Genomic DNA, 15,541 nt, shown 5'->3' on the forward strand with positions numbered 1-15,541 from the left:
CAAAATACCAGGGAGCCGACATGCTGCACGCTGTAAAAGAGTCCGTACCTGAATTCCTCTGAGCGACGACACACCCATGTAGAGAAAGACACCATAAAGCACAGGCATTGGTATAAACTGGGGGGGAAAAGAAAAAAAAAGAAAAGAATGCAATCGTTTCTTTTTCTATATTGCATTTTCAGTATTACCACCCTCTTCCACAGGCACTGCCTAAAATTGCTTGAAGCTTTCCAGCTTCCGTTCAGGCTTAGAGATGGGTCAGATTTTAACCATTAAAGATTTTGTGCGCACGAGTGAGCTAAGGCTCTGCTTTAGGCTGAACTTGGGAGTTACCTCTCCTCAGAATAATCCTATTTTCCAGAAAGGTTGGAGGAAAATAGGCGATTTCACCCGTGCTACCCTATGCCGCATTCTGTGGCGGTAGAAAAACACTTCTGCCTATTCTTGGGGCAACAGGCAAAGGCCACAGGCCTCCTTTTAGCCTAGAGACGAGATTACTTTGTGGGAGGAACGTGCAAGGAAGCCCACGGGGATGACCTCAGTCTGTTTAGCTCCTGGGAACGGCTGCTCCGGGGCGTTTGGGGAGCAAATTGCAGCCAGTAAAGGGCTGCCTGTTTGAAAGAGAGCAGACGTGCTGGTCTGAATATGCTCAACTGTAACCCATAAACATGGGCGGGCCTGAAAGGCACCCGAAAATTCAAGCAGTTGCGTTGCTCGCTCGCCTCGAGCACACCAAACGGGGGCCTGAAGGGCTGCAAAGCCTAACGGAGGCTGGTTCCCACCGTGGGTCAAGCCCCAAGGGTTGGGATCACCTCCTCCTCCTCCGCTCCACAACTAACTACTCAGGCCTGCAGAGAGGGGACTGTTTTTCGGTAACCTCCAACAAGCTCGCGGTTGTTGGGTGGTTTGCATTTTCCTCTCACCTTTAACACGGAAGTGAAGAAGACGGAGCAGCCCATGAGCACAAAGATCAGCAAGCCAGTGACTCTCTGCTCTCGTATCCCCAGAAACTTGGGTTGTTCTCCTGGAGCTGAGCAGTCAGACTCTACTTTGAGGCTATTCACGTGGGTGATGGACAGGACGGTCGCAGCCACAAACCAGGGCAGCCCCATCACAGAGCACACCCCGAGCATCACGGCCACCACAAAAAGGTCCAGGTGGTACCCGCATCCTTTCTGCAGGCAGGAAAACAAGAAACAGAGCATCCCATAGCACAAGAGCAAGGAGAACGTTGCAAGTCAGACTCAAACCCTGCTCGAGCACAAGTCAACTTCTTCAGAATTTAAAACAAGAAATGGAAACGAGTAAGGGTGTATGCAGGCTTTGCACAAGCACCTGGCGTGAAAATCTGGCAGGAGTTCAGACACAAGGGATATGGGGAGCTTGTGCGATACATACTTCTCCAAAAAAAGAACCCCACAACCCAAAACCACCCAACCATTTTTTTCACTCACAAAGAAAATTCTACCACTTGCAAGGAAGGTGTGACTCTGAGTTATCCCTGGCAGCGCATCAAAACAATTCATTCCCCGCACCTGCTGCTGCTGCCATTTTAAAACAAAAACGCGCTTCTGTATTGCTCCAAGATTAATTTGCTCCTCCAAAAGGTTGCTCATCTGAACTGCCCTGTCACTTGCTCCCTGCATCATCGTTAATCCAGGAGAGCACCCTGCCACGCAGCCTGACCTTGTCCCAAACCAATGCCTTCAGAAAGCATCGGGAATAAGAGCTTCTCCCCAGACCTGCAGCCCAGAAGGGGCTGGGGCTGGCGTCATCTCTCACAGGCCCTTACCTTCAGCTTGTGCTCCTTCCTGTTCACAATAACGGCACTGATCTGCTGGTCCATGAATATCAAGATGGTGCAGAGCAGAGCTGGGACGAGCGCAGCCAACACCGTCCACCAAGGGTTGGGTCCTATGGGGTTGATGAACCACCCGCGGTCGTCTCTGGTAGGCTGCAACAAAGCCCACACATCAGCATCGTCTCCCAGCCCAGGCACTCCACTGGCTTTCATTTTCCCCTCCCTCCCTGTGTCAGAGCACCTCCCAGCCCTGGCTTCATGTCCCCCTCTCCCGTGGGCTTCAGCAGTGCCAGTCTCCTCTTTGCAAGCACCTCTAGATACTTCTCCTGTAGGCATCTAGTTTTGGGGCCATCTTCTCCTTTCCAGGAGGAAGCAAGGCACTTGGAGGTGGAAGAGGAGATGGTCACACCACCAGCATCTCCTCCAGACTCAGCCCTGCCCTGCCCCGGCATCACCTTGTGGCACCCCCACCTGCCAAAACACCCCATTACCTTGAACGCATGGGGGACCTGGAGCTTCGGCGATGGGATCCCAACCACAAAGTCAAGGAGCACCATGATGACGATGGTGAGGAAAACAGCAAAGTCGCTCACTGTGGACCGTACCTGGGGCAAGGAACCAGAGGTCAAAGGGGCATGGCAAACAGGGCCGTAACGTGAGATGCAAGAGTTGCAGACATCCACAACATTAAGGCTGGTTAACCAAATCCCACCACCCCTCTGAGCACGTGCAGCCTGATCCCTTGCTTAGATACTGTTGCTGTGTTTGTCCCTGTGAGATCTGGTGTCAGACAATAAAAAAAGCTTAATTAGGCGGACAAGGGTTGGTTTAAGTCAAAACCTAAAAATAATAATAATAATATTAAAAATAAGAAAACAGATGCCTGCCACTACAGCTACACTCACAGCTACAATGGCAACAAGGCACTGAGGCATCCTTTAGTCCTCAAAAGGAAGCTCCTCATTTGACTCTACTTTCCGCTCGAGCACATAATGCACAGAAGGTAAGGAAAAAAAAACCCAAAACTTTGGGAAACCTGACTTCCTACTACCTGAGGAGGAAAAAAAAAAAATTTAAAAAATCAAACCCCAAAAATGTTCAGTCTGGGGCAGGTCATGAGGCAGGTGGGAAATGCTACGATGATTTTGCACTCATGGAAATGAGTGCGGGACATCCAAGCTCTTGGAGAGCTTGGCCTGCAAAGGCCAACGTTTCCCAGCTTGACCAAGGCGGGGCAAATACTGCTTAGTGCTCCGGGAAAGCCATTTTGGGAAACGAGTGTGGAGATGGACGCTGGCCACCATCTTCTGCTTACTCTGGTTGGAAAGTAGTGGCTGGTTTTAAACTTCTTCAAGAAGCTTGACAGGGCAAAGGTGGCGAAGAAGAGGATGCAGCACCAGAGGAACACGTCAGGCGTGTAGGGGCCGTCGCGTCCACAGGCAGGTCCTTGAAACTCCCCACGCAAATACCGACATTCCTGGAGAAACAGAGCGTCAGGACACAAAGGCAGTGCACGTGCGGCAGGGAAACCTCGCATAGCTAGGGGGTTTTGAGGATCTTGGTCCAAGATCCACGACCCTGTAACTGCTCCTGCCAATTATATTTAATTTATTATATGAGCTCCTGCTCATTATATTTAATGAGCAGCAGCAGCAGCTGAACAAGTGACACATCGAACTACAGAGCGGAGAAATGAGATGTGAGGGGACACCATACCACACACCCTCGGCACGTCCTCTGCCTGCCATTTGAGCAATCGTGGCTAGAGAAGACACCAGAGGGAAGAGGAAACACTGGAAACTCTTGGGGATAGAGAGAGAGGGAAGAGGGAAGGAGGGCTAAAGACAACCATGGTAGGAAAGGAGGAGAAGAGACAAATCGTCCCGTCCCAGGGGAGGGCTCGCAGAACCTGGCCAAGAGGGCCTGAAGGCCACCATAAGAGCCTGCCGCCCTAGGCCCGGGCTCTGCTTCCAGCAACAACAGCCTGAGAGGCTGCTCAGACATGCAAATTTATGCATGTACCTACAGACAGCACTGAACGAGAAAGCAAGGCCTGGAGTTACTAGGAACCCATTAAGGAGACCAATTACTATCTTTCAAGCATGAACTTAAGTCCTACAACTTCTACAATAATCAAACCACCCGCTACTTAACCTTCCTCCCAGTCAGAAATACTGTCCTGCAACAGGCCTGAGGGGGACGCTTGCTACCCACAACGTTGGGGACCAGGTAGACTGGGACAAGGTGGACTCTCCTCCCCAGGACCAAGCGGGTTAAAACCACACGCTAGATTTAAGCAAGGACTTTTCCGAGCAGCACTAGCACAGTTTGAAGCCCATCATTCCCTGAAGGGCTCTGACTTCTGCACCATGCAAATGCCCCTGGACCCCATGGCCGCGGCACGAGGAAGCAGTGGCTCGGGGCACTTACGGTCACCGTGAGGTTTTCCCAGGCGATGCCAGACACGTTGATCTTGTTGCTCGCCCAGAAACGCAGCGTTTCGTTGCTGGGATGGGTCGGTGCCTCACACTTACAGCTGGCAGGAGAGAAGCCAAGACAGGGGTAAGGGAAAGGCGATGGAGGTGCAGCCCGGAGCTCCTGCCAAGGGGCAGCAGCTTTCTCAGGGGGAAAGAAACCCACTAGTAGCTGGTGAGGAAGTCCAGCTTGCTGTGCATGTGCACAGGGTAGGTGTCTCGCAGGTGACTCAGCTTCTCCAGAGCCTCGTAGATGAAGATGATGCAGATGAGGGAGGCAAAGGCTTCTTCCGTGAAGCGGGTGACGTAGCACACCAAACAGCTGGCGTCGGTGGCCACCAGCACTATGCACAAGAAGGCGGTCCACAGCCCAATGCACGCCCGCAGAGACAGATAGGAGAGCGTGTACTCCCTGGGAAAGCAAAATGAAACAAAGGCTGGAAAGGCCAGCAAGAGGCCCTGAGCCATGCCTGCCTTCGGGGGAAGCGGGGAGCAATTTTGGAGCGTGTCAAGGCTGCGGATGGGAAATGCAGTTTCCACGTACTACTACAGAGAGCCTCGGGGCTGTGGTGCAGGGGGTAGACCCACAGGAGGAGAGGCCAATTATTTAGTTACCACTGTTTAACAAGGATCTTGTGTTAACACCTTGGAGGCTGCTTGAGGTCAGGTCCCTCTTGGGCCAGGTGGTGTTCTCCCACATCACCCTGACGCCCTAACACTGAAACCAGCTGGGTTTGCACCCAGTCACCTGCTGCCAGCAACCTGGGGCTTAATAATAAACCTTATGGCAACAAGGGTGGTTTATCTCCCACCAAAGCCATCGCAACAAAAGGACTGTCACTAAAATCTAGCAACTACCCCTAAGAAAAAGAAAACAAAAGCATCTTTTCTCCATCACTGCCCCCTTCTGAAGGCTCTCACAGCACCCAGCTGCGGCAGCCAGCCTTACTTGCAGAACTTGTAGAGGATCTTCTCAAACACGAGGACGGGTCCGGTGCTGCCGAGGATGGTGAGAGGTTGGCCGGCAAAGAGGCAATACACCACGCCGGCCATGGACGCGCCCAGCAGCGACTCCATGGCACTCTGTCCGGGGAAGAGAGGCAGCCGTGAGTAAATAAAGCGTTAGGGAGAAACAAAAACCAAAGCCAATTCACTGCAGCAAGGACTTTGGCCTGAGTTTGATCCTCCCCCATGCCCCCCAACAGAGAGAGGTGCTCACTATGTGGCCATTGGTCGCCTCCCCCAGCAGTCCCCCAAAGGTGATGACAGGGGACATGCAGGCACAGTAGAGGAAGAGGAAGGACGCCAGGCACTGCAGGCTCAGACCATCCCGGAAGTCGCTCCAGAACCACGGGGCTTTCCGCTTCACGTCCAGGCTCAAACCTCCAAAGAGCCTGCAGGAAGGAAAAAGAAGAGAGTCTGTTCTCTTGGAGGAACACGCTGACTTTGCTTTGCTGCAGAAGGGCAATCACAAGCACAGAGTAACTTTCGTGGCTAAAAAGAAGCACCCTCCTTCATCCCAAATCAAGGAAACCTGCATGCAATGGTGATGGCTGGGGCTGAGCCCAGCCGCCCAGATCTCCCCCCTGCCCAGCCCAGGGGACCAAGCTGGCAATGTGGAGCCCCTTCACTGAACCAGCTAACCCCAAAGACCTGCTAGAAGGGAAGGTGCCTGCTCAGATTTGAGAGGCAAACAGAAAAAAAAAACCAAACTGTTAAAGCTCCCACCTTCCCGTCCGCTGCAGTTCAGGGCCACTGTGTTTCTCCAGCGTGCTGTGAGAAGCACTGTCATCAAGAGCTCCTGGCATCTTCCTTTTTTCCTGTTAAAATGGAAGTAAGATAAAGCTATGGACTTGTAACCGCTGGCTTGTCTTGCGTCTGGTCTGGCTCTGTGACTGTGTCAGAGTGGGACCTTGTGAATTTGGGCCCCTGAACAGCATCCCCAGCCGTCCTGCCCGTCCCCCTCGCGCCTCCCACCTGCGAAGGGACGTTTTTCGGGGGCTCGATTCGGATCGATGGATCCCACTCTCCTGGCGGCAAGATCGTGACCTGATCCAGAAACTCGTCGATGCCAGCCACGAGGTCAGCCCCGTTCTTGGCTTTATAGGCAACGTCACGGAAAACCTGCCAATAGAAGACAACCTGGTGAGAGGACAACCCAGCTCGGATGTCCTAACCAGTGCAATAAGCTCTTGGCTAAACGCAAGGCTTTCTCCCCAAAATTTCCTGCTGGAAAGGGCAGGAAATATGCCCCCAAAAGGAAAAATCTGTGCATCGGGGCATTTGTAATCATCTCCCCCACGAGGCCCCCGTCCCCCATGGCACACCATACCCTTCTGCTTAAAGAGCAAGAGAAGTTTTACTGGCCCTGGCAATGCCACCACTGGGGACAGCGTGCTGGGGAACCCGGCGAGAAGGATGAGGTGCAGGATGCACCCCGGGTGGGATTTCAGCCTCCAGGATGTGGGGTGATGCAAAGCTGCGTGTTTGCTTTGGGGTGAGAAAGAGGGCTGGGCTATTTGGAGAGCTGCGGGCAGCTGGGACAGCAAATCCTCTTCCTCACTACTTCAGAGACAGGGAGAGCTGAAGAAAGGCAAAAATGACCCGGAGCTATCTCATCTTGTCGCACCTCATCCGTCATGATAGTGGCCATGGACCTGCCGATCTCATGGTACTGATGGGCTTTTCCTTCTGGTCCAAGCAAAACAAACAGGAACCTGGGCAAGAAAAACAAAATGAGAGAGAGAAGAAGGTGTCCTTGCTCCAAGAGCACCCAAGGAAAGCCCTGGCAGCTCCCAGCCCAGAGCGTGGCTCAAGACGGGACACGTAGGCTCAGCGACGCCGCGATGAATTTGAAATTCTTCAAAACCGACGGCAAATTTAATTTGGGGGCCAACTTTCATTACAATTGGCCAATGGGTTTAAAAGCTACAGCAGGGAATGGAGAAACGAAGGCGAGGAGATGTGGGTGGGGGAAACGTGCTTGCTCCCCCTCCCACTAGCCTTGTTCCCTTGGGACACCAAACTGATGCCTGCAGCTTGATGTTTGGTTGGGTGTCTTTTTTACGGAAAAAATTTGCGCTTCTCATTCGCACCTTGTTGGGATGGGAACTTCCGTCATGCCTGAGAGGAGGACAGCCGGGCTCAGGCGGACAAATGCCACGATGGGCTGGTGAAGGAAATCCAGCTCTCCTACGAGCACGTTGGATGCTTCAGCCCCGGTGGGAATTTTCTTCATGAAGTGCAGCTCCGCCTGGGCACGACAAGCGATTTTCAGGCAATTACCCCAAAAGCAAAGCCCACAGCACTCTGCAGCACACTCTGCAGCCAAGTTTGCAAGAGCAAATCTGGCCCTAAAGGCGTAAGAAAGCTACGAGTGTCTCACCTTGCTTAAATCCATTGCTCCGCTCTCAGGGTTCACCCCATCTTTAGCTTCCGCAGCGGTGGGAGAAGGACAAGGGGTGATTGTTTGGGCTGGTAGGAAAAAGAAAGACACTCAGAAAGATGGACAAGGAGCAACTGGGACGCTTCTCCTTTGCCCGGACAAGTCTAATGGGGCCACAGCCCTGCAGAAACCCTCACCTGGCTTGTAGAGGAGGTGCAGGTCTGACTGCCTCTTGCTCACATCAGCAAACGAGCAGACAGCGGGGAGAAGGGTGGTTGTCTTCTCGTTCTGATGGTGGTGCTTCCTCAAAAGGACTTCTCGAACTCGCGCCCGCGTGTGCTCGTCAAACTCCGTGGACTGTTCTTGCTGGGCCAGGATCATATCTGAGGATGGCAAAGGGAAACAAAGCCATCAGAGCAGAAACCCCAACAAGTCCCGACCCCCAAAGCCCCCAGGGAAGGCTGTGCCACACAGGCTGTACCCTAATGCCGGCTCAGCCTTGCATAGCAAGGCTTTTTAATAATGTTCAGCCTTTGCAGCGAAAACGAGAATTTTCTTTTGCTAAGAAACATCACCCAAGTGCTTATTCATCATTCCGCTAAGATAAATATTTCCCATTCTAAAGAACGCAATTTTCTTGCCCGACCTGGCCTTTCTGACTCTACACGTTTACCCAAATTATAAGCAATCTATAGCACAGACGTTCCCAGAGTTTCCCGTGCTGATCGAGTGCAATTTGCCGAGCCCAGGGAGAAACGTGCTAAGAACGGCTCCGACTTCTCCAGCCCTTGAAAGGGCTGAATGGAGACCTGCCGCCAGTCAAAGATAACTTCTCCAAAGCGGCTTTTGCAATTAACTTCAAGTATCTTCCCCACAGAAATACACTGCCTGGTCATCGCCAGATAAACTCTGCCTTAAAACTCTTAAAAGCTGGATGTTAAGGCAAAAGTAAAAAAAAGAATGCGAGGAAACAGCTTGTAAGAAATAGTTCCTTTAAGGAGGTTCAGCTCTTACGCAGACTCCGTATTTCTAAGAGCAGCCTGCTAAGCCCTGACACACGCTCCTTTTTGGCTGCAGAATATTCTCTAGTGGCTTCTCCAACCCCACAGACTGCTTTCAAAAGGACCCCGTATTGGAATAAAAAAACGGTGCGATGTTGCACGCCCAGTCTACATCCAAAAACAGCTCATGAGAAAAACACAGTGGCACTTCTGGAAAAGGACGTGCCATTGGGGCAGGGTTTGATTTGGGAGTGAAGAGCACCGTGGCGAGCTGAGCTCGGCTGTTCCCGGAGGGATGCAGCGCCCACGGTACCTGCAATCTCTTCGATGCTGTTGGCACAAATGTCCAGCAGCACCGACCCCTTGCTGATGCAGCTCCTCAGCTCGGAGAGGCTGTGCAAGGACAGCGTGCCAACGTAGGGCTTGCTCCAGCGCTCGCCGCCGTCTTCCACGTCCTCCTCAAACTTCAGCCACCTGCGGACATCGGGTGCGATCAGCCCCATTGCAAGAAAACAGCCCCCGCTCTGCAACCCCTTTGACAGAGCCACGGGGTGGCAAGAGGACAAGGCTCCTCGTGCCGCCACCTGCAGCTGCAAAAGCTTCGCGTCCTGGAGAGGAGAAAGCAGAGCCCACGGGCGCTGCCGGTGCGGGGACTCCTCTCCCACCGCAGCCAAGCAGCGGGGATTTACCTTGCCGTTTCCTTCCACTCGGCATCTCGGCCCTCTTTTACGCAGATCTCATCCAACTCGGAGAACAAGTGGTGAGGGACGTGCTGCTCGTCCTCCTTGGTCCTGAGAATGAACTGCACCCGCTGGGACGGGGAGCCTGGGGGCAGAAGGCAAAGACCCATCCCGTTACCGCGCCTGAACACAGCTCGTCACGCTCACGTGCAAAGTGGCCATCAGCACCAGTGCAGCCATAAACACTGGGCTGGCCCCTCTCCCCTGCGTCTGTCTGGGCTTGCACAGAGCCGTGGAGAAGGAGAAGCATCTAGTCCACCTCTGCATAAGGATGGGCTGCTTTCCTTCCCCACATTGCCATTTTTAAAGCCAGGATCCCTCTAAGGAAGACGAGCCTAAACCCATTAGGCATTTAACTGCATTAAAAAAAAAAAAAAAAAAAAAAAAAGTAAAACTTAGGAAAAAGAGGGCGTTGCGCAATAAGGCCACTACTTTCCCTCGGAAGAACAGCAACTCACTCAAACTAGCCACGGGGACCTGCTTGCAGAAGGCCCCAGCGCCCACGCTGCCCCCAGGAGTTTAGCGAATGCCGCGGTGGGACTTACAGTGGTAGCCCTGCTCCGTCGGGGCAGAGTCCTTCTCCCGTTCCCCTTCCCGATGCTTCTGGCTGTGGCGTCGGTGATGCCGGTGGCTCTGCCTAACCAGTGGCATCCGCGCGCCCACGTACAGGGTCCGGTGGCCTGCGAAAAAGCAGCGTTTTTTGCAGCACTCTCGGCATTGCGGCAATGGTTGAGGTGGCCGGTGCCTTGCTAAGCCACGGTTAAATCCCAGGAGCAACGCCAGCTTCCCTTAATGTTATTTTCACTGGACCTCCTTTTTTCCAAGCCTATTTTACTCGAGCTTTGCAACAGCACAGCAACAACAAGTGTTGGCTCCGGGTCATCTAAAAGTGCCCCCAGAGTATCGGACCTCTTCTCAAATTCCAGCTTCGGCTGGACAACACTCAGACTTGCTCATTAAGCAGCAACACAAGCTAATTCTTTTCAAAATCGCTGTATGGCACGAGGCGACAAGAGACGATCAAATCACTCCCATCGTAATGAACTCCAGAACAAAAAAAGAAAATCACAGCCCCGCGTCTGCAGCCCTGAAATGATTCTCCTGACATGATTCTCCTGACCTCTCCAAGCCAGGAGCAGCCTCTGCGAGAAAAAAAGCCGTGAATTATCGAGCCCCATGGCTACAACTCACACCGTGGCCTCCCGGGGGGCTTCTTCCCTCCGTTTAAAAAGCCGTAATAGTAAAAAACGTGACAATAACTGTGCTGCTTTATTGAGAAGCGCGGCACGTTTTGCTGCACATGATGTGACACCCAACAAGGCACACAGGAGAGACTTTGTGCAATGGGAAAACGCACTGGGCTGGTGGCTCCTCTACCAGGATCTCAGCAGAGACTCACCTTCCAACTCCTCCTTCTCATAGCGAACACTGACAGCGTTGCTCCTTCTTCCCCGGTCAATCACTGCCTCCTCGTCATGTCTCTGTTTAGCAACGACAAGAAGGGAAAAGTTGGGGCTGGGGGTGGAGAGCTCCCTTACGTCCTCCCAGCCATCATCCACCCCTGCGTCCACGCGAGTCCACGAGCCATCACGCCTCTGCGTGCCTCCTCCTCCTTCAGGCACAGCCCTAAAACCACGGACTTGTAGGAGGTTTTTCTTCCCATACGCAAATAAAACAGCCCATAACATCACCTGTACTGTATACCACGAGAGTCTGGACGTATTTAATACAGCAGGAGAGGGATGAGTGTTTCAGACCAAACAAACCCACCTCCTGCTTTGATCTTGAGGTTCCTGTCTAAAAAAGTGATTTCCAAACTGGAAAAAAAAAACCCAACCCACAAAACTGCACTTTTGAGCCCCGGCCGTGCTACCTGTAACTCTTCCAGAAGTGTCATTTTGTAACCCCCGTTGGGGTTCATCCTCACGTCAGTCACTGGGTTTTGGGGACAACTGAACCTCCAGGTCAGTCAGGGGGCCCGATTCCCCAGGGACTGATGGAGTAGCCCTCACGGGAGGAGCTAAGCGGCACCCAGTGTGCACCAACTCCAGAGACACAATAGGGACCATTATGAAATCACAAGCTATGATGCGGATCCAGGCAGCTACTTAAAGCCACGCACCCCTAGACCCTTCCCGCTTGGAAAACTTAGTGCCTGGGGAGAAGCCAGCTCTGCTTTGAGCAAAAACTCTCCAGAACAGAGAAACTTCCTGCATGAGAGGTATCAGGCTCAAAAGTGTGCAGAAGGAAAACCCTTCACAGGCTCGTTCGCCCTCCTGAGAAGCAAAGCCCATTAGCAGCAGCATGTTTTCTCTCTTTTTCTTTCTAACAGTAGAGCTGAAGCTCTAGCATCCTGAGGATAACAGGAGGTACAAATACGGTAGGGAAAAAGAATATCTTACTGGATCAATGGGTAGATTCAGAAAAAAACCCTGCTACACAGTAGTTTATCCTGACTGCTAGCTAGAACCGAGAAGACTGCTTTCTCCACCTGGTTCCGGTGGAACATACTACCCGTCCAGGACGGCTGCATCTGAGGAACAAGAATTAGTTATCTGCAATACAAGGAATAACAATGAGTCATTTTGTGTCGTGATATTCATCAGACTGCACAGAGAAACAAGAGACAAATGCATTTGAATAACCATGTCTTGTGTTACGTTTTAACCACTTAACATTCCATGAGAAATACCCCAAGAGCTCAAGAAGAAAGAGCAGAAAGACAGGAGACAGGTGAAAGCCTAGAGCACCAGCTAGACGGAATGAAAGACCCTCTTCCTTCTCTGAAGCTTCAGCAAGGCTTCCTTCACCTGCTTGTTCCTCCGACTGTAAATGACGGGGTTCAAACTGGGGCTGACGAGACTGCAGAAAAGGGAAAGAACTTTCTCCCTCCCAGAGGAGTTACCGCTCCCGGGCCCCGCGTACATGAAGATGGCGTTTCCATAAAAGACACCCACCACGGTCGGGTGGGAGCCACACGTGGACAAGGTTTCGTGCCATCCTGGCACAGAGCGGATGCGCAGATCGGTGGCCGGGGTGTCCAGGGAGGAAATCAGGATTAAGGCTAAAGGCAAGAGGAAGAAGCACACACAAATAGCAAAGATCAGGACTCTATTGGCAGGAGCGGCAGTGCAGGCCAGCTTTAAGACAGCAAGAACTTCACAGGAGAAGTGGACAACCTCGCAGGGGCCGCAGAAAGGCAGGTGTAAAGCCAGAGAGGCTTGCAGTGTACCAAATACGAACGCCAAAGCCCACAAAACCGTGGCAAGGGTGAGGCGCAGCCTCCAGATCATGATGAGGGCATAGCGCGGGGGGCGGCAGATTGCCACGTAGCGAACATGAGACATCACGGCCAGCAGCACGCACGCTGTAAGTGCAAAGATTAAATAAAGATGGATCTGTGCCCCACACCCAGCAACGGAGAGGGTTCTGCCTTGTCCAAGGAGGCTCCTTAGCATACGGGGGACATTGCTGGAGGCATAGCAGATGTCCCCAATGGAGAGGTGGCAGAGGAAGAAGTACATGGGGCTGTGGAGGCAGTAGTCCAGGCAGATAAGCAGAAAGACAAGTGCGTTTCCCATCAGAGTGGCAGAGCAGAGGGCAGAGAAAAGGCCAAAGAGGCAGCGCTGCAGGGCTGGGGTGCTGCAGAACCCCAGGACGACGAATTCTGTGACAGTCGTTTCATTCTGCACGCTGTGCTGGAGGTGAGGCAGCACAAACTGCGACCACGGAGTTCTGGAAGCGAAGGAGCAAGGAAAAGGAAAGAAAAAGGAGAGTTTTCCTAAGAATGTTGTGTCCTTCTTTACTCTTTACGCTGCAGCTCCCTTCTCCCTGTTTTTCCCTCTGACTCCAGTGAAAGGTGCGTACCACCCTCCCCACGCTGAGCGACGCACATCTGAATTGCAAGCTCCAATCTCTCTGCAAACTTTGAGCAGTTTGACCAATCTCGCACAACTTTGCTGCCTAGGTTGCCCTTGAAGTCCTTCTTTTCCTGGGTTGGGTTTGGGTTTTTTTTGCAGGGGGTGGGGAGGGGCAGGGTGTGGTGTCGCTGTTGGAGAAGATAAGATGATGAAGATTGCAGGTGTCGATTAAGGTGAAGTCAGAACAACTTCAAAGCAGCTATATTAAATTAAGTCCATATTAAAAGGAATGCACAGTTCACAGAATAATTCCAGTTTTACCATTAAACCAACCAGCGTTCCCAAGCCACTGCTGTGTCCTCTTTACCTTCGTGAAATGCATTCCTATTGAATCCTGCAGTTGCTTGATCCAACTCCCCTTCCCAGCAGGGAGGCTACTGCAGGCCCGGGAAGGTCAGGCAGAACGTCACCTTGGTTCCTGCTGTGCAGCTGCTCGCCGTTACCAGTTTCGCAGGGTGCTGGTCAAGGTCCCTGGGCATCCCCTGGCACTTGTCTCCACGCGGCTCTCTGGTCTCCAAGATCTTCCGCCACTTCCAGGATATTTCCTCCAGCCAGGATCTTCACCTTTTCCTTCCTGGGTCCCTTTCTTCTCTTCAAGATCCCTTCTTCTTGCTGGGAACCCTTCTTTTTGCCACCACCTCTTCTTTCTGGAACCCCACGCCCCCACTTTTCCCAATCTAAGTTGTCTATGTGAGCAGTACGAGGCCTGATCAGCCTCCGAATTAAGGCTTCTGGCTCCTAGCTCTGTATTAACTGTAGGATTCGGGACATGCCACTTTTGCTTATTCCAGGTGTTACCCAAATTTACAACCAGCCCACGCTGGCTGCGTGTAGCAAGAAGCAGGCTTCTGCTTGACAGCTCAGAATTCAGTTTCAGACATTCACACGCACAGACCTTGCCACACACGTGCACCCCGTCACGTCTTGCCTGGTAACCTTCACAGTTTGAGCCAGTTTTTTGTCTACGGCCGGGCTTCAGAGGCAGGGCATGGCCACAGAAGCGCATCCCCCCCGTCAGTCTGTGAGCTGAGCAAGGGAGAGTCAATACTTGTCTGGTGAGCCTCATACCCAGGCAATGTGGGCGATCCCTCTCCTGCGACAGCCCTGGCAAAAGCCACAGCAGGGTGCTCCCTTGCCTCTGCCTAGGTCACTGGGGTTCCCCTGCCTGCCACTGCTCCTTTGTCCTCCTCTGTGTTTGTGGAGATGAACCTTCAACCACACAACCTAACACCTACAACGCCGGGAAAAAGAGAGGCTGCAGAGGGTCCAGCGGGGAAGGTCGCCGATGTAAAATGCTCTTTGTGAGAGGCAGCACACCCAGCTCACCTCCTTGCTCCTGAGCTGCTCTATCGGAAGCACTGCGTGCAGGACGCTCTGCTCAACAGGCTGTGTCTGTCTCTGACTGCCTTGTCCTTGCTACAGCACCGTGTGCTGGGGGAACGCCACGGAGAGCAAGGAGGACGCTCTTTCCCCAGGAGCAACGGAGGGTGCTCAGCTGAGTGCTGCTGCAGGGGCCAAAGTGGGGCAGGCAGGCAGGCAGGGGAAGGCAGGAACGAGGGAGCTGGGAGTAACCGGCCAGTCTGGGAGATGCCCGAGAGGCTCGAGAACCCTGTAAGCACAGGACAAGCTTAGAGGAGGAGGTTCAACGTGAGGCCCTGTGCTTAACCATCCCCTCCAGATCTGGACCTTCTCTGGTTCCCGAGTTACCGTGCAGTTTAACAGCCTGGTGCAGAGATCCTGACTGGGAGATCACTGTACCTCCAGGACTTAGGGATCCACCTAACAGTTAACCTGAGCGGGTGCAGGTCTGTGCCGCGCTGTACCTACAGCGTGGCCTTCAGGCTGTGTCCCTACACATGTCCCTTGGCCGCAGGATAAACGGAGCTCGTTGACTGTAACAGAGGAGCCTCCAGGCAGCTCCTGCTTGGTACCAGTGAGTACGCCACCTGCGCGGCCCTGCCGTTATCTAAAGTACAGCAAGAAGTCCGCGCGTGAACATCCTTTACGCATAGAGTTGTTTTCTTCTAAGAAAAGTTGTATAACACCGTGAATGACCAAAAGGAGGAACTTCTCCACAGGCAGGATCTGTACAGTGTGCCAAGGGAAAATCCATCTGGGGTCTGCCCAATGCTGCATGAACGCAGGGTCCCCAGCGTCTGAAGGGACCTAAGATTTACTTGCTACCTAGATGCCTCTTCTTGCTGCCTGTACGCCTTCTTC

At 52.8% G+C, this 15,541-nt stretch overlaps 1 protein-coding gene across 1 annotated transcript; it reads right to left on the reverse strand.

Moving 5' to 3' along the window:
• Positions 1-4,088: 4,088 nt before the first annotated feature.
• LOC138684241 (electroneutral sodium bicarbonate exchanger 1-like) lies at positions 4,089-11,324 on the reverse strand. The gene is made up of 14 exons (XM_069777943.1): positions 10,801-11,324; positions 9,935-10,081; positions 9,351-9,486; positions 8,975-9,135; positions 7,858-8,043; positions 7,661-7,749; positions 7,371-7,528; positions 6,905-6,992; positions 6,253-6,399; positions 6,004-6,095; positions 5,495-5,669; positions 5,225-5,358; positions 4,442-4,687; positions 4,089-4,337 (listed from the first exon to the last, which is right to left on the reverse strand). The coding sequence occupies exons 1-14, from the start codon at positions 11,087-11,089 to the stop codon at positions 4,094-4,096; spliced, it is 2,292 nt and encodes a 763-aa protein (XP_069634044.1). The 5' UTR covers positions 11,090-11,324; the 3' UTR covers positions 4,089-4,093.
• Between the last annotated feature and the right edge of the window lie 4,217 nt (positions 11,325-15,541).

The sequence above is a fragment of the Haliaeetus albicilla genome, unplaced genomic scaffold (assembly GCF_947461875.1).
Source record: "Haliaeetus albicilla unplaced genomic scaffold, bHalAlb1.1 scaffold_76, whole genome shotgun sequence".
Lineage (NCBI taxonomy): Eukaryota > Metazoa > Chordata > Aves > Accipitriformes > Accipitridae > Haliaeetus > Haliaeetus albicilla.